The sequence below is a fragment of the Bacillus rossius genome, chromosome 15, assembly GCF_032445375.1.
Source record: "Bacillus rossius redtenbacheri isolate Brsri chromosome 15, Brsri_v3, whole genome shotgun sequence".
Classification (NCBI taxonomy): Eukaryota; Metazoa; Arthropoda; class Insecta; order Phasmatodea; family Bacillidae; genus Bacillus; species Bacillus rossius.
The window spans coordinates 46813598-46835728 of record NC_086342.1 but is presented as its reverse complement, the minus strand read 5'-3'; the positions used below and the strand labels follow the sequence as shown (position 1 = coordinate 46835728).

The 22131-nt window shown below is 39.3% G+C and overlaps 1 protein-coding gene across 6 annotated transcripts in view; it reads right to left on the bottom strand.

Moving 5' to 3' along the window:
* Nucleotides 1-22131, bottom strand: part of LOC134539584 (mushroom body large-type Kenyon cell-specific protein 1) — a 61682-nt gene that overhangs the window by 17979 nt on the left and 21572 nt on the right. For all 6 annotated transcript variants that reach the window (XM_063381744.1, XM_063381743.1, XM_063381742.1 and 3 more), the window contains exon 3: nt 20527-20885. In XM_063381744.1, coding sequence (XP_063237814.1) covers nt 20527-20885 — 359 coding nt within the window. The remainder of the gene's footprint in view (nt 1-20526; nt 20886-22131) is intronic.

The following is a 22131-nucleotide window of genomic DNA, read 5'->3' as shown; positions in this document are numbered from 1 at the left end:
ACAATGTGTTCTGGTTTGAGAATGGTTGAAAAAATATAAGCATTTTTGTAGCAAAACAGTTATTTATTCAACAATAGATATGTGTTTGAACACAATTCGATTTGCTTCGATTTTGCTTATCTTTTTCTGATGGTTTATTCGATGGTTTCTGATAGTTTTAGGATCGAGTCGCGACCCACCGTTTGGGAACCGCTGCTCTAGTACAATAACACAGGTGGGTAAGTTAACAAAAAAGAAAAAAGAAACACATATGGTGCTCAACATTTATTACACATGTTAAACAGTACATTAATAATGCTTATTAAATTTAACATGGGTTTCAACACAGTAGAAAGTCAGGAAGCTATTAGAAGTAACTAAAAAATATTAGATAAAGACTGTTATGTACTGAGTATAGGTTGGTATGGTGTGTTTTTGTTGTTATGTTTAGTTAGTTACGAAATGGCGGGAACTCGTGTAACATGCTGTTGTAGAGCTGTTAAATAAAGTGCTGCCGGGCAACCCAATGAAACAGGATGTTGTTACTAGTGTTCATCGTGGTATCTAACATTGACGACGAGGGGATACGGATTTTATAAGTCAAGCATAGGCGTGCCCAGATATTTCCATTTGGGGGGGCCCTGCTAAATTTTTAAATCAGAAGCTGAATTTAGAATGTTAAATAGCCTAAATTGACTTGTTTATATTTTTGTTCAGTATCAACGAGATACTAGTTAATATTTATATCCGTATAATTTTAACAATCTTAAAAAAATGTTTTTTTTTTCATAGACAATGTTTATAGGGTACTTACACATTTTCCCCCCTCGAATTTTCCAATAGCTTGGTCCAGATCTACCTTGAAATGAACTTCTTTTTAGTGAATGCAAACACAGCAATTCAGACAACAGAACTTTAACAAACCACTTAAAATATTTTTTTACTTTGAAATACATACATCATCGTAAAAAAATTAAATCAAAATTCTAGATGACACAGACGACACTCAAAAGGTACATGTTTTTTAAACCTCAATAGCTTGAATTTTCAACTGACCTTGTTTTACAATTAATGATTGCTCAATCCATCAAATTTTAAAAACATTAAAAAATATTTTGATTTATGTGGTGATATATTGTACTCAAGTATTTTCAAATTAACTCAAAACACTGATTACCAACACAAATTTTAACAAACCTGCAAAATATTCTTATTTGCATGGTAATACATTCTACTTAATTATGTTCAAATTAACATAAAGTCCTTATTAAAAACCCACATTTTAACAAACCTGCAAAAGATTTTCATTTGCATGGTAATAAATTCTACGAAATTACGTTAACGCAAACGTTATCTCAAAGTTCTGATTACAATCACAAACACACATATATATATAAACCTGCAAAGCATCTTTTTTTCAATCAATTACTAAATTTAATAGACTCAACAAATTGAGAACAGTTTTGATTACAAAAAAAACTTTTAGAAACATTCTACTGTATTTAATTACGTTCAAGTTAACCCAAAGTTATAGTTACGAACACGCAAAAAAGTAAGGTAACTTTCTCTCAACAGCTTTGAACTATCTATCATAATTTTAAGTTGTTTTCCAATGAACAGAGATATCATGATATCCAGGCAATTGTAAGTTAAACAAACCGACAAGCATTTTTATTTATCTGGCAATACTTGCACAGTTTGAGTGTCACAGTGCCAGGAATATACGAATATTAACGAACGCATTAGAGAAAATGCCGATCTGAGTGATTACATTAGGGGGGGCCATGGCCCACCTGCCCCCCCCCCCCTGTAGGCACGCCTATGAAGTCAAGCAATATCTTTGTTAGCATCACGGCCATGCGGCGTGGCGCATCATAACCTACAATGGCTATGTTCACTTCATTTGGAGAGTTTGTTCCGAGACGAGACACGTGGAAAACATACTCTGAACGTCTACAATATTACTTTGTGGCGAACAAGGTGACAGATAAGGAAGAAAAGAAGGCAATATTTTTCACTGTTTGTGGCGCCGAATTGTACAACTTGGTGTCGTCACTGCTACTTCCGAAAGCAACAAACGAGGTTGATACAGCGGATATCTTAGTGGCATTTTATATTCACTTCAAACCGAAGACCAGTGAAATTGTTGAGACTTACAAATTTTACAAATGCGATCAGCATGAGGGAGAATCGATAGCTGATTAAATGGCTGAATTGCGACGGCTATCAGCTCACTGCGTTTTGTAGATTTGAACAGAATGTTGCAATATCGTGTAGTGTGTGGTGTACGTGATAAAACAGTGCAATTTGCAATGTTAGCCAAAGATAAGTTAACATTCCAGGCGGCTATATACATGGCTACTGCGGCAGAAACTGCTAGTCGAAATGTGAGTGATTTACAAGGCGAAGTACGTGAGTTAGCTGAGACTGTAAATAAAGTAAGCATTTCGAAAAGTCAGGCCCTCCACGAAAGGGTGTTTCTGTTGAACAGGTCAAATCCACCTCAAGAGCAGAAATCTTGTTGGCGTTGTAATGGGTTACACAACCCAGGGAGCTGTAAACACCGCAAAACAATGTGTAATTTCTGTGGTAAATTGGGTCATCTGGAAAGAGCATGTAGTACCAACAAAAAGCACAGAACCCATTCCAGGGATATGGGTAGGAATCCAAAGAGGAACCAGAGTAGTGGCAATTACAATGTTGTGGTTGAGGGAGACTCATCTGAAGACATCAGAGTATAGTCTATTCAATTTCCAGTCACAGTCACCTAAAAGCCAGCCGCCAGTAAGAATGACAGTACGTGTGGATGGAATGAAGCTAGACATGGAGGTTGACACAGGTTCTGGATTTTCGATTATTAGTAAAGTTACCTTTGAGCGGCTCTGGCCAGAGAAACCATCACTACAGGAGGCTAGGTTACTGCTACACACATGGTCCCAAGAAAAGCTGCGAGTGCTAGGGGTGTTGTAAGTGTATGTGCAAACCAAGTCTGCAACTGCAAGGTTACCGTTATTAGTGGCTGAAGAGAGAGGTCCCAGCCTCTTAGAGCGTAGCTGGTTGGAACCTCTTGTAATTTCCGTGGAAGGGGTATTTTCACTTCAGCCTGCATTGGTGGCAGACATAGTGAGGCAACTTCCTGGAGTGTTTGCTAGCATGGAAATGGGCCACTATAAAGGACCACCAGTAAATATAGAATTGGATTCTGATTCAACACCAGTGTTCTGGAAATGCCGTTCGGTAGCATTTGAGTTACGTGAAAGTGTGTGTAAGGAAATAGACCGACTGGTGGAGCTGGGTGTGTACGAGCCTGTAACTTATTCACAGTGGGCTACTCCACTTAATGTTGTGCGTAAGGCAGATGGAACGGTGCAGCTCTGTGGTGATTACAAGTGCACATTAAACACAATGTCTAAAAAGGATGTTTACCCACTTCCAACTATTAATGAAGCATTTTCTAACTTATCAGGAGGAAAGGTTTTCACCAAATTGGATTTAGCTGATGCGTACTTACGTGTCAGTGGATACCGCAACTGCTGAATTGTTGACTGTGAATACCATGAAAGGGCTTTTCAGGGTGAAGCGGTTGCCATTTGGAATTAACTGTGCACCAGCAGTTTTTCAGAGACTAATGGAAACCTTGTTGATAGGGATACAGGGTGTGGTAGTATTGCTAGACGATATTCTTATTACTGGATCCAGTGAAGAACAGCATTGGCTGAGGGTCCATCAAGTCCTGGAGTGTATTGCGGAAGCCGGGTTGCAACTTAAAAAGTCAAAGTGTGTATTTGTTGTAGCATCAGTCACATTTTTGGGCTACCAAGTGGACAGCACAGGAATACACCCAACAGTAGAGAAGGCGGAAGCTGTCCAGGATGCTCCATCTCCAGTGTGCAAGAAGGAGCTACAAGCTTTTTTAGGATTCTAAACTTCTATGAGAGGTTTTTGCCCAATAAGGCTGATGTGGCAGAACCACTACATCGGTTACTGGACAAAGGTAAACAATGGGTGTAGACGGAAGCCCATGAAGATGCATTCCATGCATCGAAAAAGCTTCTTGAGTTGGACTCTGTGCTAGTGCATTATGATTATTTGAAACCAGTGATCTTGACATGTGATGCATCAGAGTATGGTGTGGGAGCAGTGCTGGCACATGAGGAGGATTATGGCAGTGAGAGACCTATAGCATTTGGCTCACGCTCTTTACAGAAGCATGAGAAGCACTATTCAAAAATTGATAAAGAGGTGTTAGCGATTATGTTTGGTGTCACAAAGTTCCGACTATATGTAACAGCTAGGGTCTTTACAATTGTGACAGACCACCAGCCACTGTTCAGACTGTTGGATCCTACCAAGCAAACACCGGACATTTTATCCCCAAGACTGCTGCGTTGGAGCTTGTGTTTGTCCATGTTTGACTACAAATTGATTTATAAACCAGGAACTACCATAGGACACACAGATGATTAAGTTGGCTGCCACTTGAGGCACCACAGCTGGATATTCCGGTCGTGGGAGATGTGCTAATGTTGGAAGCACTTCCTGACCCGCCTATTGAGGCCACAAATATAGCAAGCTTGACGGCAGTGGATCCAGTACTCCGTGTGGGACAAACGAACACAAACATAGGTTGGTCAGAAAAGGAGGCAGTGTCAAAAGAGCTCAGACCGTACTGGAATCGAAGAACCGAACTGTCGCTCTATAAAGGCTGTGTTCTGTTGGGAAACAGATTTAGAATGCCAACAGTGTTGAGGAAGAATATGCTGCAAATGTTACATGCAGCCCATAATGGGGTGGTGAAATCCAAAGCAGTTGCACGAAGCTATGTGTGGCGGCCTAAACTGGACATAGACATTGAAAGCTTCGTAGGCCAATGCCAACAGTGTCGACAGATTCGTGCTAACCCACCAAAGAATAAGGTTGTGTGCTGGGAACCAGAAACAAAACCATGGACTAGGGTTCACATTGATTTCTTGGGACCCTTTTTTAGGGAAAGTTTTTCTTTTGGCAGTGGATGCTTACTCAAGATGGCCAGAAGTGAGAATTGTGCCATCAAGTTCATCAGCATCAGTAGTTCGGCAGTTGAGGGACATGTTCAGTGTCCATGGGATACCTGAATGCATAGTTTCAGACAATGGGTCTGCCTTCGCGTACGTGTAAATGAAGACCTTTGCACAGAAAAATGGCATTCGGTTGATGAAATCAACACAATTTCAACCATCCAGCAATGGTCAGGCTGAGCGCATGGTTCAAACTATCAAGGAAAAGCTGAAGAAGCTAGGTGATGGTGACTGGCAGACCAGACTGAACAGGATATTGTTCGCACTTCGCACCATGCCAGGTGCTGGCGGTCAGAAGACACCAGCAGAACTCCTGATGGGACGTCGACTGAGAACGGTGCTAGACCAGGTTCGACCGGCTGTGGGTCACAATGAACACAGGATTGTAGCACAATCATCATCAGGCTGTATAGGAAGGCATTTACAAGTGGATGATACGGTATGGGTAAGGAGCTACAGTGGGAATGAAAAATGGTTACAAGGAACAATCACTGGCCAACAAGGGCAATTCATATATATTGTGAGGGATAATGTGGGGCAGACCTATAAATGCCATGTAGATCAGATCCGTCGAAGAGAGTCGGAGGCGCTACACCAAGGTAGTTTATCTGCAGACCTATCACTAGGAAGGAACCAACAAATATGGCTGGTTCTCAGTCCACACGACGATGACCAGGCGGACATCAGCTGCGAGAGGAGTGATGCTGAGCACCGTTCGCTGAAGGCACCAGGACCACACCTTGGAACGATGGGTGTCGGGCACTATGTTAGAGACGTAACCACCAGCAACTGGGAACAGCAGACACCGGTAATGGAAGAGTACAGGTCTAGTAAGGATGCAGATGAAGAATTCTCAGGTCCGTTCCCGGGATTCTAAAAGCTCCACACTGCAACATGGCAAACTGAACAAGACTCACCTTGTGGTAAACGTGTATCTAACAGAGTGAAACAGCAACCAATGAGGTTGAAAGACTATGTGCATTAGTAACTCAATGGGGCAAGATTTGTGGATGGTAATGTTACAGTGTAGTGTCTTGTATTATGGTATATAGTATTTGCATATGTCAATTGTAAGTGGGGAAAATCTTGAAGGGAAGAGGTGTTTTATACTGAGTATAGGTTGGCATGGTGTATTGTTGTAGTTATGTTTAGTTAGTTACGAAATGGCGGGAACTCGTGTAACATGCTGTTGTAGAGCTGTTAAATAAAGTGCTTCCGGGTAACCCAATGAAACAGGATGTTGTTACCAGTGTTCATCATGGTATCTAACAAAGACAAAATATTATTAACCCTTAAGATGCCATGCAGATGTTTGTAACACAATACAAAGCTGTTTATTTCAGTATTGTTGCCAGCCTGAACCTGTAAGTAAATTCCTATCTGTGAACATGAGACTTGTGAAAACCAAGATTTTTATATTGTTAGGTATACCAAAACAAACCTATATATAATGGTTAAAAAATATTCCTTTGAAAATATTAGCACATTTGATTACTGTTTGAGGCAATTTAATTTTGCAATTTCAAGGATTTGAAAACAACGGAAAAATATTTATGGTAGTTTTTCAACGATAAAAGTGTAAATGAGAATTCACAGAAAATATGTAGTGCCTACCCAAGAGTCTTTGAAGATGGCAGTTCATTTTTTAACTCCCTAATTGGGATGTAAAAAAATGCCTGAATGTACAAAACTCTCTTCTACTTTTTTATTATTATTTTTAACCTTTAGCAGGGGTTCGTAGTAGTCTAATTTCAAAATGGCGACCAGATTCTGCTGTTCCAATGACCGAATTGATAAAAAAATATTTGAAAAAAAAATATATATATATGTGCATCTGTGCTATTAACTGATAATTTTAGCAGCAAGAAATGAAGGGACCAAAAAAGAATAATATAATATAAAAAATCATTAGGACGAAACTACAAAAAAAAATCAGCCACAAATGCTTTCGGGCATACAAACATATGATATTCATAAAATACAAAAAAAAAAACAAAGTTATTTTAATAAAATTATAAACTTCAAATATATAAGCATTTAAAAAAAAGAAACAATGTTTATGAAATGGGCATAAATAGAAAATTCAAAATATCACTAAAAAGATACCTACCGAGTGATGCAAAACATGTGTTACCAAAAAAAAAAAAAAGTTTTCACTGTTTTTCGTTTAGAGCCAAACTTTCTCAGATTATGCCTTTTCAGTAATTACAAGCATAGTTATTCGTAAAGCGTTTAAGGTGCCCAATGAAAAATGATGAAAACAACAAAAACTTTAATTTAATACCTATGGCGTGTTACTCTTATGTATCTGTGTTTCCAATGTTATTCTATTGCTACATTTCCATTTTTTATTTTATACACATCTCTATGGAGTAGGCTAATATTTCTGCTTCATGGTACGCTTGTCTTCAAGGTATACATATCTCTTTGGCATTACAGAGGCAATGAGTCAGTGATGAGCTTAACTATATATAGGATTGGCATGGATGGTAACAACTGCTAAAATTAATTTACACTCAAGTACAATATATCATTACATAACTTTTTAAAAATACACTAATCTCATAAATAAATGTCAATAATTATAGATTTAAGGATCTTTTGAAAATCAAAACACAAAATACTAATTAAACTATATCATCTGTTATTAATAGCGTATGCAAACAAAGTTTACATATGGAACTGTCTCAACATCCCAAGCGTGACATTGACTACTAAAGGGTTGGTAATGAACTATGCATCAGTTTGTGCATATGGCACACACAGAGGGTTCGAGTATTCCCTTTTGACGTGACGTCTAATAAATCGATGAACGCCGGCTGCACGCACGAAAAAGTGTCCCGTTACGCACATTGTTCCGTTACGTTGTGTCCCGTTACGCTCATTGTACGCTTGCGCCCCATTTATCTCTCTTCTACTCGATTGGAACAACCATCGATTTGACTTTTTCGAGGCACATTAAACTTGAAACACTCCCATTCGTTTCCTACTTTTCCTATCATCGTCCTATCCTTAACAGAATAACACAGATTGGAAGAAGTTAAATAGCAAACATGTATAAAAGTTATAGTTAAAATAATCTCTTCGTTAAAGTAATAAACATATGTGAATTAATGAGTGCAAATAAAAGTAAATTTATCAATTACATTGTAGATTTCATTTCACTCCTTCTTTGTATCCATACAAAATAGTGATAATTAAATAAAAATGATTCAATTTTATTCATAAAAGTATGCAATCATTTCATCAATGTTTTGTTAAGACGTCACGTTAAAACTATCGTCCATAAACCGACTTTACAGACAACCAATTTTTTTTAGCTGGTTTCGCAGACCGCAACCTGAGTGAAAAATTGCCAACGAACATCGTATGCCGACTACGCCGCTGTGTAACTACGCAGGCATCGAGAGCTGGCCAATCAGAGGCGAGTGCAGGGTCGCGGGCTCAGCTGCTTCAGTGCGAACATGCCATCTCTTCCCCGGTGCCCCAGTGTTCCGCGGGTGCATTTCGGAACCTGAGACGCAGCTTCGAACCTTGGGAGCGGCCAATGACTGGGGGGTTTTAGGTGGTCTGGAAGACATCCTAGTTTAACGGGAAATTCAAAAATAAAAATAAAAAACAGCCTCATCAAAAGACTATTTTAACAAATTTCTCGCAAGATTAATTATCAAGGATATAAAGAAGATTGTTTGTTGTTATCTCTACAGTTTTTGACGTGATAACGTCTTATAAATCGATGAACGCCGGCTGCAGGCACGAAAAATTGTCACGTTCCCCCTGAGCCGAGCGTGCAAGAACCGGCCAACCACCGTTCGAGAAAATATTCTATAATATCAAACAGGTTAAGGCGGGCTGTTTAACTAATTGTTCGTGATTATATTTAAACAAATTATTTAAATTAAATTTGCAAACACTATAAATAATATTTGAAAATTAAAAAATATGCAATTATTCATGAATGTTTTCTTATGACGTTATCACGTAAAATTTTCTTCCGTAAACCGACTTTACAGACAACTTCCCCCCCCCCTCCTTTTTTTGTTCTAGAGGTTATAAGGGGGGGGGGGGACCATGGCTATGCAACTATGTAGTGCAGTCAGTTGTACCTATGTCAGGTATTGTATTGGTATTGTATTACATTGTATTGTATTGCATGTATGCATACATATATATCAAGATTATTCAAAAGTCTAAATAATATAAATAGAATAATAATTAAAAACCAGCAGTACACCAACTAATAATAATTGTTAATACTAAGCACACTGAAATAAAGTTAAATTTAATATTCTATAACTAAAAAAATAATAATTTATTACTTTTAATAGTTTTTTAGTGTTGGTAGTTATAAAATCCAACAAAATACAAAATCATATCACTTTAGCACATTCACAAATTATTCTGTGTTGTGAGTAAACATGTAAAATTTCACAGGTTAATCTGGAAGAACACATGTTAACAATTAAAATAATATTCAAAATACAAATGTAAAACACTGTTGTTCGTTTAACATTATAACTATAATTCTTTAATCAAGAGAATGAAAATAAGCAAAATGTGGTTTTATAATGAAAAAAAATTGGTTGTCTGTAAAGTCGGTTTACGGACGATAGTTTAGGTAACGTGACAACGTCATAACAAAACATTGATGAAATGACTGCATACTTTTATGAATAAAATTGAATCATTCTTATTGAATTATCACTATTTTGTATGGATACAAAGAAGGAGTGAAATGAAATCTACAATTTAATTGATAAATTTACTTTTATTTGCACTCATTAATTCAAATATGTTTATTACTTTAACGAAGAGATTATTTTAACTATAACTTGTATACATGTTTGCTATTTAACTTCTTCCAATCTGTGTTATTCTGTTAAGGATAGGACGATGATAGGAAAAGTAGGAAACGAATGGGAGTGTTTTAAGTTTAATGTGCCTAGAAAAAGTCAAATCGATGGTTGTTCCAATCGAGTGGCAGAGAGATAGATGCGGCGCAAGTGTACAATAAGCGTAACGGGACAATGTGCGTAACGGGAAACTTTTTCGTGCGTGCATCCGGCGTTCATCGATTTATTAGACGTTGTCACGTCAAAAAAATTATCTTGATGAAAAATAATTTGACTGAGACCATAGTCATATTTCCTACAATATTTTTCCTTAGTTTGTGACGTAAGTGTATTCACCCAATAGTTTTTTTTTACTAAACAAACTGCTCTTAACTTGACTGGGAATATAAAACAGCAAGAGATAACACGGGAAAAACCAGGGCCAAGACTGAGTGTGTTTGAGATAACACAGCCAACCTTGCATGCATTGTGCAAATATCACATGTATTTTGGTAGAGGGAGAGAGAGAGAAAACCTTGTTATCCAGTAACAGAGGCTAGGTACTTTTTCTCTCTCTCTCTAGATAAGAACATAGCTACAAACATATTGCGATCTGACAGTTTTGCTTGTTTAAAAATTTTCTGTTCAATAAAATGTTACTGAACAACTGTTATACAAGATTTAATACTTCAATTTTGTGAGAATTCTAATTTTTTTTTAAATTTTAAAACATAAATTTATAACTTTAGTCAAAAAAATTTGACCACAGACCTGTCAATTACATATTATGTTATGCACAGATGTAAAATATTCAATACAATGGTTTAGCAAAACCTTTATACTCATGTGTTTCTGCTTATGTTCATCCTACATCCTACATCCTACATCTACTACAATGTAGTATGATGTCATCATAAACCTCAGTGTATTCCCTAAAATATTTTTCGAAAATAGAAATAATTTTTATAAGCAGAGAAATCTGTGACCATTCTCATCAAGTACAAACAGTACTTACTTATAGATAGGCTACTGAAAACAAAAAGGGATTTCAAGACATGAGGTAATTAGTTCTGAGTTGTTTCCTTAAATATGCTATTTATTTGGGAATTAGAGCTTTCACTCAGCTCTATATAGAAATATGTAGATAACTACAACTATTTAATTGTGTTCAGTTAACAAGACAGTCTAATGTACCAAATTAAAAACTATAAGTTACTGAAAAGTTTTCCAAGCCCAAATTAATTTAAAAAAATTTGTTTGACAATTTGAAGAAGAATCCTATTTCACTAGTCCAATGCCCTTATTAAATGACAAACCACACAATAAATAAAAAAATAAAAAAAAATAGAAAAAATCTTCATTAGTTGAAAAACTATACATACAAGTACCAACAAATGACTGATAGTTCTATTAAAATAATATTATATTTATTCTCAATTTTGAGGTTTTGCTATAGGGGAAGCACCAATCGGCTAGATTACAAATCCTTTGACTACTTTGGAATTAATGAAACTAACCCAAACCAAATTATTTATCTACTCAATTCAAAGACTTGTCACGTTCATAATTTTCTACTGCAATGGCAAACAACAAAGAATTTTCAAAAAAATTTCCGTACTTAAAAATTTCAGCTCAACCACAGCATAGTTTATACATATTTACAACAGGGCAGCTGGGAAAATAACTACGTTAATGGTACGGGAAAATAACAACCTTAAAGTTTATTTTTATTTTTTTCCAAACAAGATTGCAGTTACCATGTAGATAACCTTAAAATCATAGCAGAACCTAGAGCAACTAGCAACAGTGGTGCTGGTGTACTGGTGTTACAACACACACCATTTTTGGTATTTTTGTAGCTGATACTTGAAAGTAATTTAGGGCCATTTATAGTTTTAAGAGGTAAATACATGTGATGTGGCACAGTAACATTAAAGCATGTCCTAGAAAAAATTATCCTGCATCGTAATTTTATGGCGTTGCGTCAGTCCTAGCTCGGCAGTCTAACCAGCAGATCGCATTTCTCGGTAGCTCGCAAAAAAGTATTTCTGGACTGTAGAGTGGAAAATGTTACAACTTTTGGGCTGGGCCAAGCCGCAGTTTTAATCTCTTTATAAATGTTTAAGTAACTAGTAATTTTTTTTTACCACAGGTGAAAAAAAGACCCTGATCGTTGGTTAATAACTGACTCAGAGATTTTTTCATTCCAAGATAATGCTCATTAAGGTTTTTTTGACGTGATAACATCTTATAAATTGATGAATACCGGATGCACGCACGAAAAATTGTCACGTTCCGCCTGAGCCGAGTGTGCAAGAACCGGCCAAACACCGTGTGACAAAATCTTCTATAATATCAGACAGGTTAAAGCGGGATTTTTAACTAATTGTATGTGATTATATTTAAACAAATTATTTAAATTAAATTTGCAAAAACTGTAAATAATATTTGAAAATTAAAAAGTATGCAATTTTTCATCAATGTTTTCTTATGACGTTATCACGTAAAATTATCGTCCGTAAACCGACTTTACAGACAACCCCCCACCCTTTTTTTTTTTTTTTACTCTTTTTGGAAAATGTTATTGAAGTGCACGAGAAGAATCTTCTTGATCATAATACTGACATTTTTAATATGTGATGCACACATTAAAAAAAAAGTTTCAGAACTATTTCCTTAATCTGATAATTCATCCTGAATGCAGGTGTTAAAAAAAAAACAGAGCAGGAAATTTGTAATTTTTTTCTTCTGCTTGCAGTGCCTCATTTGTACTGGTCTTGTACTGCAATTGGGCCAGGTCGTCTGTAACCGAACCAATCTGACTCCATGCACACTTACTACCTTCACAACTTACTGAGACAGACACCATGGAAATGAAAAAAAAGAGAGCTTCATTAGAGAAGATTTCGACTCTGGCTTGATTACATAGTGAATGATCGGCAATGATGAAGCAACACCAACTGGAATCAACATTCTATACAAAACATATCCTATAATGTTTGTGAAAAATGGTTGTCTGGCTAATTAAAAGCAATAGGTTTTTTTTTCCTACCGCTGCACAGGAACTGGCTTTTGTTTCCCAAGTGAAATCAAAAATGGTGAAAATTTATACTCAGGCCTTTGTAGCGTCTTAACTGTTGCATTCATGCCAACTCCGACATGTTTAAAACGTGAGGTCACACACTGAGAGACGTTCCCAGGGCAGTGTTGATTGTCGGTGGTACACATTTTGATAATTTCCTGTAGCACAACCACTTGTGAATGAGGCCATTTGTTAAGAGAGAGAAAGAAGGCGGGAAGATGGGGCACAAAATTCTTTATCATACATGCATACACGTACATGAAGGCCTTTGTGTTTATACATACATCTAACTGCTAATATTTCATGTGTATTGTTCTACTAAAGCAATTCATCAACTTAAGTAAGAAATAAAAATGCAGGAAAATTAACAAATAAAACACATTTGATGTAATTTATGAAGAAGCTTAATCGTGAACCGATTTCGGGACCTTTTCAGAACCTTTTAACATTTTTCTACAAGTTTTTCTATCAAAGGGTGATTTTTAAATCTAGATATACAACCTAAATGAGACATGGGCAAATGTATTATGAAATTTTCTACAATTGGCAGAAACGTACAAACTGAATTTAAATGCTAAAATAGTTTCAGGGATAATGTCCACTGCTACTATAAACTGAAGTGAGGTGTCAAAAAGGTAAGTTAGCACAAATTGCTGTATATTAAATTTTTGTGACTTCCAGCACTATTGATGGTTATTTAGGGACTTCTTCAGGACTTTTCTGACCAACCTTAATTTTACCTGACTTTGGAAGCGTGCGTGACCTCGGACCACCTGGTGAAATTCTCTGAAAATGGGGGAAGGGACCCATCCTTGAACTCTGGGCAGTGTCACATATTCACCATCCTTTGCAAAGGCTACCCCACACTTTGAGGGGCCAAGGGCCATTATATTTTATTGGGGCATAATATTATGAAAAAGGTCCATTCCGGGAGGAACCTGAAGCCTGGGTGCTAAGGCCGAGGCGCCTGAGGCAAGGAGGCGTGAGGGCAGGGGGCTCAGGCCGGGGGTCTGTTGATGGGGCTTGAGGCCTTCAGACCTCATGATGGGGGCTTGAGGCCGCCGGACCTGATGATGGGGGCTTAATGCCGTCGGACCTGATGGGGGCTTGAGGCCGTCGGACCTGATAATGGGGGCTTGAGGACGTCGGACCTGATGATGGTGGCTTGAGGCCGCCGGACCTGATTATGGGGGCTTGAGGCAGTCGGGCCTGATTATGGGGCTTGAGGCCTTCAGACTTCATGATGGGGGCTTGAGGCTGTCAGACCTCAATATGGGGGCTTGAGGTAGTCAGACATGAAGATGGGGGCTTCAGGCCGTCGGACCTGTTGATGGGGGCTTGAGGCAGTCGGGCCTGATGATGGGGGCTTGAGACCGTCGGGTCTGATGGTGGGGGCTTGAGGCCGTCGGGCTTGATGATGGGGGCTTGAGGCAGTCGGCTAAGATGATGGGGGCTTGAGGCCGTCGAGCCTGATGCTGGTGGGATTGTGTCAGTCGGGCCTGATGATGGGGGCTTGAGGCTATTGAACCTGATGATGGGTCTTCAGGCCGTCGGGCCTGATTATGGGGGCTTGAGGCCGTCGGACCTAATGATGGGGGCTTGAGGCCGTCGGACCTGATGATGGGGGCTTGAGGCCGTCGGACCTGATGATGGGGGTTTGAGGCCGTCGGGCCTGAAGATGGGGCTTGAGGCAGGGGGAATAATGGGGGCTTGAGGCCGTCGGGCTTGATGATGAGGGCTTGAGGCCGTCGGACCTGATGATGGGGGCTTGATGCCGTCGGACCTGATGATGGGGGCTTGAGGCCGTCGGGCCTGATGATGGGGGCTTGAGGCCGTCGGGCCTGATTATGGGGGCTAGAGGCAGTCGAGCCTGATGATGGAAGCTTGAGGCCGTCGGGCTTGATGATGGGGGCTTGAGGCCGTCGGGCCTGATTATGGGGGCTTTAGGCCGTCGGGCCTGATGATGGGCGCTTGAGGCTGTCGGTCTGATGGTGGGGGCATGAGGCCGTTTGGTCTGATGATGGGGGCTTGAGGCCGTCGGGCCTGTTGATGGGGGCTTGAGGCCGTCAGGCCTGATGATGGGGGGTTGAGGCCGTCGGGCCTGATGATGGGGGCTTGAGGCTGTCTGGTCTGATGGTGGGGCCTTGAGGCCGTCGGGCCTGATGATGGGGCTTGAGGCCGTCGGGCTTGATGATGGGGGCTTGAGGCCGTCGGACCTGATGATGGGGGCTTTAGGCCGTCGGGCCTGATGATGGGCGCTTGAGGCTGTCGGGTCTGATGGTGGGGGCTTGAGGCCGTTTGGTCTGATGATGGGGCTTGAGGCCGTCGGGCCTGTTGATAAGGGCTTGAGGCCGTCGGGCCTGATGATGGGGGCTTGAGGCCGTCGGGCCTGATGATGGGCGCTTGAGGCTGTCTGGTCTGATGGTGGGGCTTTGAGGCCATCGGGCCTGATGATGGGGGCTTGAGGCCGTCGGGCCTGATGATGGGGGCTTGAGGCAGGGGAGATCTGAGGCCTGGGGGACCTGATGCTGGTGTGCCTGAGGGTTTGGATGCCTGAGACCAAGGGGCTGAAGCTGGGGGGTCAAAAGCCCAGAGGGCTAAGGCTTGGTGGCTGCTGTCAGAGGACCTGCGTCGAGGGAGCTTGATGCCGGGTGGTAAGTGGTCGGGGGCCTGTGGTGGGGGGGGGGGGGGGCTCCTTGGGGTCAGAGGAACTTTCGACGTGGGGCTGAGGCTGGGGGAGCTGAGGACGGGGGAGCTGAGGATGTGGCCCTGAAGTTGGGGTTAAAATATTAAAATAAATTCATAACTCCCTTAGTAAGCATGTCATCAAATACATTCAAATTGCTTGTAAATCTTATAATTTTTATCTAAAATTTTTGTCTAAAACAATTTTTGATAATACAATTATTGCAAGGGGTAAAAAAAAACCTGGGGTTGTTTAACTTTCTAAACATTGTCTAAAACTTTTGTTAAAATAAATTTTTATCTAACCAACCATTACTGAAAGGGGTGGAAATAACAATGTTTGAAAGTATGCTATGAAATCAGTTATAATTTATTGTATGGATCATAAACTTTATCTAACAATTTGGTAGACAAATTATTGATGAAATGAATTATTACCGTACAAAACTGAATTGCTACCTAATAGAAGGTTATGTCATGTATTACTGTAACGTATAATGGGATGAGCATGGGACTGAATGAATATACTATAATTACATAGATGAAGAGACAAATGGAAGCTAGAATTAATTGATGAACAATTTAAAATATGAATTTGGTGGATGTTCTAATTAAGAGATTTTCTGGATTGCTAGAACCACATAATACTTGCTCATTGGATAATGTGCGTGAAATAGTGTTTTTGAGGGGCTCACCTTGTCAGGGGTGTATTTGTGTCAGTGATAATTGTCAGGTGTGACGCTTGCTGGTGATTAGAGCGCAGTGTGACCTCTAAGCACTAGGTTGTAGACTTTCGTGTATCGGGCAACTATGACGTTTGAGCAGTAACTGTAAGGTTACACGGTGGAGAAATGTAAATGAAGGTGTAATTCAAGGCTTTCAGGCGTGCTTTCAAGAATCTGTACCGGGTGATTCATGCCCACATTTTATCCATTTTCAATGTTCCTAAATTTCAGTTTCTAAAACAAATTTCGGAAACAGAACTACTCATCCGCCCTTAGGGCATTCGTAAATGCTTTTCGTAAACAGACACCACTCGGATATATGGAGTAGTTTTCTAATGGGGTGGCTTTTCCTGAAGCTCTGCGCACCGTGTGTGACCTTGACGTGTTGTGATTGACTTCGCGTGGAATACCGTCCACAACAGCTGGTCGTGACCAGGCTCTTTGTCTGGCAGTCTCAGGCGTGCTTCTGCACTGCGGGGCGACAGTGTACGAAGTTAGCACTGGTGCAGCCGTGCACCGGAATTAGCACCGTCTCGGCAAGTGGCGATCACTTACCAGTGAACACTTGCGGACTCGGTAAGTGAGGAATGAGATGGCGCACGGACCTGCCTGTTTTGGGCGCTGATGGTTTGTCTTGCATTTTCGGCAATTGTATAGCAATCACGCTCTGTGATTTCGTTTCGATAAACATCATGAACGTACACCGTCGAAATGCCAGTGTAGCATTTCTTGCAGCACGCAAACACGTTGGGACCAGCTCGGAACTAGCAGCACCAGTCAGCACCGTCCCACTGTAGCAGGGTCTTAAGTCTAAGCTGGCTTTAAAATATTATAATTTTTAACTAAAAAACAACTACAGATTATTAAAAAAAAATTATTTGCCTGACATATGCCCACACATCAGCACTACAACTGGCTCAGTAAGTATCATATCGTTAGTAACTGTTCACATAATCATATAATTAAAATATACTTTACTTTAAAATGATTTTCATATCTTTCGGTATACTCTGACCGAATTTCATAAAACAATTTCAAAGTCCTGCACTGAAAATAACACCTCATTAATGGCTGCACATATGATTTAGGTGAGTTTTTTTTTAGAAGATATATTTTCCTAACATTTTCAGAAACTTTGTCAGAATTCTCTAGAAATTTAAAAATTACTGTGTCTTAATTTTTGTAATATTTAACTTTATGAATGCCTAGGAGTTGAAATTCTTTGGCTTTCTATATAAATTTTCAGTTTTAGAAGCTTCCCAATTTTCATAGATACTAAATAATTTTGTGCTAAAAAAAAAAAAAAACAAAAATACATGTTTTGTAGATTTTTAGTATTATTTGCCCAAATGAAAAGTTTATATCTTACTCATTATACAATTTATTTTTTGACCATTTATTAAATTTAAATTTATTATTAGCATTCCAATCTGATCAATTGTTGACATAAACATTAAAACTTTGTTAAGAGCATGAAGAGTTGTAAAATTTATTTAATAATAGAAAAAGGTTTTGGTAAAATATTTGTGCTAATGTTAAAGTGGCGATAATATAAAACAAGATAGTTACAAGATTTACAAGCAAGGGCAGACACAAGGGCTGGAAAAAAAAAGTGGTACATTAAGGCATTAAGCTACAAAGGGCATTAGTTCAGTTACATTCTACATTCTTACTTGGTTGGCTGAGGAAGGGAATAAGAGAGGGGGTACATTTATTATTTCTTCATACGACAGCTACTAGGAGTGGGCAAAGCTTTGAAACTACAAAGTTAAATAGAACAATTTTTAAATGTCTTTTTACTTTGAATTAAATTTTTTTTCTACTAGTTTAAATAAAAATAAGAAATAAATACTGTGGTGTGTGTAACACAAGTGTTCATATTTGGCATTAAAAAAATTTTTTTTTAATAAAAATGACTAATGACTCATAACAATGTTAGTAATGCTTATTTTTACAAGAAGTACAGAAGAACCCTGTTATAATGTTTCTGCTTATAATGTTTTACTGCTTATAACAACATATTTTTTGTTAGTACTGACATTTTCCCCATTAGAAGAATATATATGTATTTCCTGCTTATAACGTTTCACGAATGATCCATTTCGTGCTTATAACATTTGCTTGCTAGTTTCAATAAATGCAAAAAAGGTTTAACATGTTAAACGGTTTACTTTACACTTCATGTATGTTTTTTGTTTACAATGTGTTGGCTAATGCTGTGCATTTGATATCGAAGGTACATAACGTTCTCGTTTACATGACTGTTACCACCATTGTATTAAAAAAAAATCCTTCCGCTCCTTGTCATTCCAGTGGTTTCTTTATTTCAGATGTACGTACATAGTCCTACAATATTTTATTCGCCAACTACTCCGCGATGGCAAATAAAAAGTGCTGTCTTTTGCTGATAAAGAGTTGAATTTATTTCATTCGTCGGTAGTAAATCCAAAAATTACACATTTCCAAGTGACGAAGAAATTGGAAATATGCATATCCACTCAAAATCGTGAGAGAATTTCACAGAAACAGGCGGCGTGTCTTTAAAGACAAATAAAATGGAAGCTGGAAGCATGACAAAGTTGAAAAATTGTTGGCCTGGTTAAGGAAATCCCAGCAGTTGCTTTAACATTAAATATGTTAACGTAGCTCGATGAGTCTTTTGGTAAGTAGTTAAAACGACAAGTGCTAGCTTATAATGTTTTTTTTTTTCCATACACCTGCTCAAAAGATATTATAACAGAGTTGCTTTCCATACGCCCGCTCTAAAGACATTATAACGGGATTGCTTTCCATACGCACACTCTAAAGACATTATAACAGGTTTTTTTTTTCCATACGCCTGCTCAAAAGATATTATAACAGAGTTGCTTTCCATACGCCCGCTCTAAAGACATTATAACGGGATTGTTTTCCATACGCACACTCTTAAGACATTATAACAGGGTTGTTTTCCATACGCCTGCTCAAAAGACATTATAACAGGGTTGCTTTCCATACGCCCGCTCTAAAGACATTATAACAGGATTGTTTTCCATACGCCCACTCTAAACACTTTATAACAGAGTTGTTTTCCATACGCCCGCTCTAAACACATTATAACAGGGTTGTTTGCCATACGGCCACTCTAAAGACATTATAACAGGGTTGTTTTCCATACGCCTGCTCAAAAGATATTATAACAGGGTTGTTTTCCATACGCCCGCTCTAAAGACATTATAACAGGGTTGTTTTCCATACGCGTGTTCTAAAGACATTATAACAGGGTTGTTCTCCATACGCCAGCTCAAAAGATATTATAACAGGGTTGTTTTTCATACGCTTGCTCTAAAGACATTATAACAGGGTTGTTTTCCATACGCCCGCTCTAAAGACATTATAACAGGATTGTTTTCCATACGCTCGCTCTAAACACTTTATAACAGGGTTGTTTTCCATACGCCCGCTCTAAACACATTATAACAGGGTTGTTTTCCATACACCCGCTCTAAAGACATTATAACAGGATTGTTTTCCATACGCCCACTCTAAAGACATTATAACAGGGTTGTTTTCCATACGCGTGTTCTAAAGATATTATAACAGGGTTGTTTTCCATACGCCCGCTCTAAAGACATTATAACAGGACTGTTTTCCATACGCCCACTCTAAAGACATTATAACAGGGTTGTTTTCCATACGCCCGCTCTTAAGACATTATAATAGGACTGTTTTCCATACGCCCACTCCAAAGACATTATAACAGGGTTGTTTTCCATACGCCTGCTCAAAAGATATTATAACAGGGTTGTTTTCCATACGCCCGCTCTAAAGACATTATAACAGGACTGTTTTCCATACGCCCACTCTAAAGACATTATAACAGGGTTGTTTTCCATACGCCCGCTCTAAAGACATTATAACAGGACTGTTTTCCATACGCCCACTCTAAAGACATTATAACAGGGTTGTTTTCCATACGCCTGCTCAAAAGATATTTTAACAGGGTTGTTTTCCATACGCCTGCTCTAAAGACATTATAACAGGGTTGTTTTCCATACGCCTGCTCTAAAGACATTATAACAGGGTTGTTCTCCATACGCCTGCTCTAAAGATATTACAACAGGGTTGTCAGCCCACCCCTAAGAGCTACAGGGCGTAAGGCATGGCAAGGGACGAGGGCTACTCACTTGAAGATGTGCTTGTGGTCGACGCTGGGAACCCGGAGGGACTGCTGGGCGGGACTGTCTGCCGCGGCCTTGGCGCTCAGGTCCAGGGGCATGTCCGGCCCGGGTGTCCTCGGGAGGCCGGCCGCGACGGGCGGGAGGTACCACGGGGCGAACACGGGGGGCGGGTAGAAGGCCCGCGCGGGGGGCGGTCCAGGGCGGACCGCCTCGCCCGCCGCGGGCTCCAGCGTCGTCATGGCGTCCGCGACGGGGTTCGGGGGCGGTGCAGCCGGGGGGACCTCGCCGAAGCTGCTCTGGCTGTTGCTGCTGTTGCTGTTGCTGTTGCTGCTGTTGCTGTTGCTGTCCGTGTCTGACAGCTGTATCTGCGGGGCACAGGGCACGAACCCGGCATGAGTAACGCATCGCAACTCCATCACATAACATCTGACGTCTGTGATCCTGGCAGCTGTCCTGAAACGAGGCAGCACACAACATTTGACTGTAAAAATAACCAACTATCAAATGCTTATAGTTCCTTGAATCTAAGGCCAGCCGATTCACTGCTCTCGTTCAAGGACAAGCTTTCAAACGCAGTGCTTGGAGCAGACGGTTTGCGGTAGACCGGATTGTTTATCCGGACATGAAGGGCATGCAAACTAACCTTGCACGCTTGATGAAGTCACTGCTTAGGAACTAGTGTATGTGTAACTAGTGTTACCTATCGTGATGTGTGTCGTCACCTGCCTGGAATAATAATCTGTTTGGCTTAAGCGGTTACTTAGTGGAGTCAGTTTTTGAATGTCAGGATGTGTCGGTGAAAATGTCGCAATGTGCAGCCATGTTTGTTAGACAAGTTAAATGAAATAAAATATGTTAGATGTTGAAAGGAATAAACAACCAGAATCGTGCCTAGCAAAAACGAAAATGGCATCCGTTTTCGTCACAACGAATCTTCAAAACAGCAAAGCAGACATGCGCCATTGCAGAGGTTATAAAAGTGAAGTAAACTAAAATAGTGTTAGTAGGAGTGTTGTGTGCAAAATAATTTTATATGTAAAAAGGAAATGACATCGTATAAGTTTTAAAAATCTCTGAACATTAATTTTATAATGTAACGTATATTAATGTGATTTAAATTTTTAATGTCTTAAAAATATAAAAATTCAATATAATCATACGTTCAGGAACTCTGTCTTGCACTGTGGTGCATTATTCAATTTAAAAATTATAATGAAATTCAAAAGTTTGGCATAGCTCATATAAAAAATAAACATTTTTGTGTAACATGGTGTAAAACATATTGAGGTTATATGTCCAACTATTTTTGTGGAAATATTTCTTCTAACGCTATTGTTGCAGTTGGTTTAGTTAAGTAAGATGTTAAGTTGGCCTACCGGATAATAAACAAGTAGCATGTTGTGATGGTAGCCCAAGCAGCAATCAGTAATAACTGTATACCTACTGTATTGTTTGTAACATGTATTGAGTGAGTAATAAACAAGTGAAGCTTATATACAGTTATTAAAATAGGTACCTAATGTGAACCATACAACTTGAACAGCTGATGTCAAATATGATCAGAGAGAAAAGTTTTGCAGTGTGACAGGGCTTAAATGATCAATTGTTGAA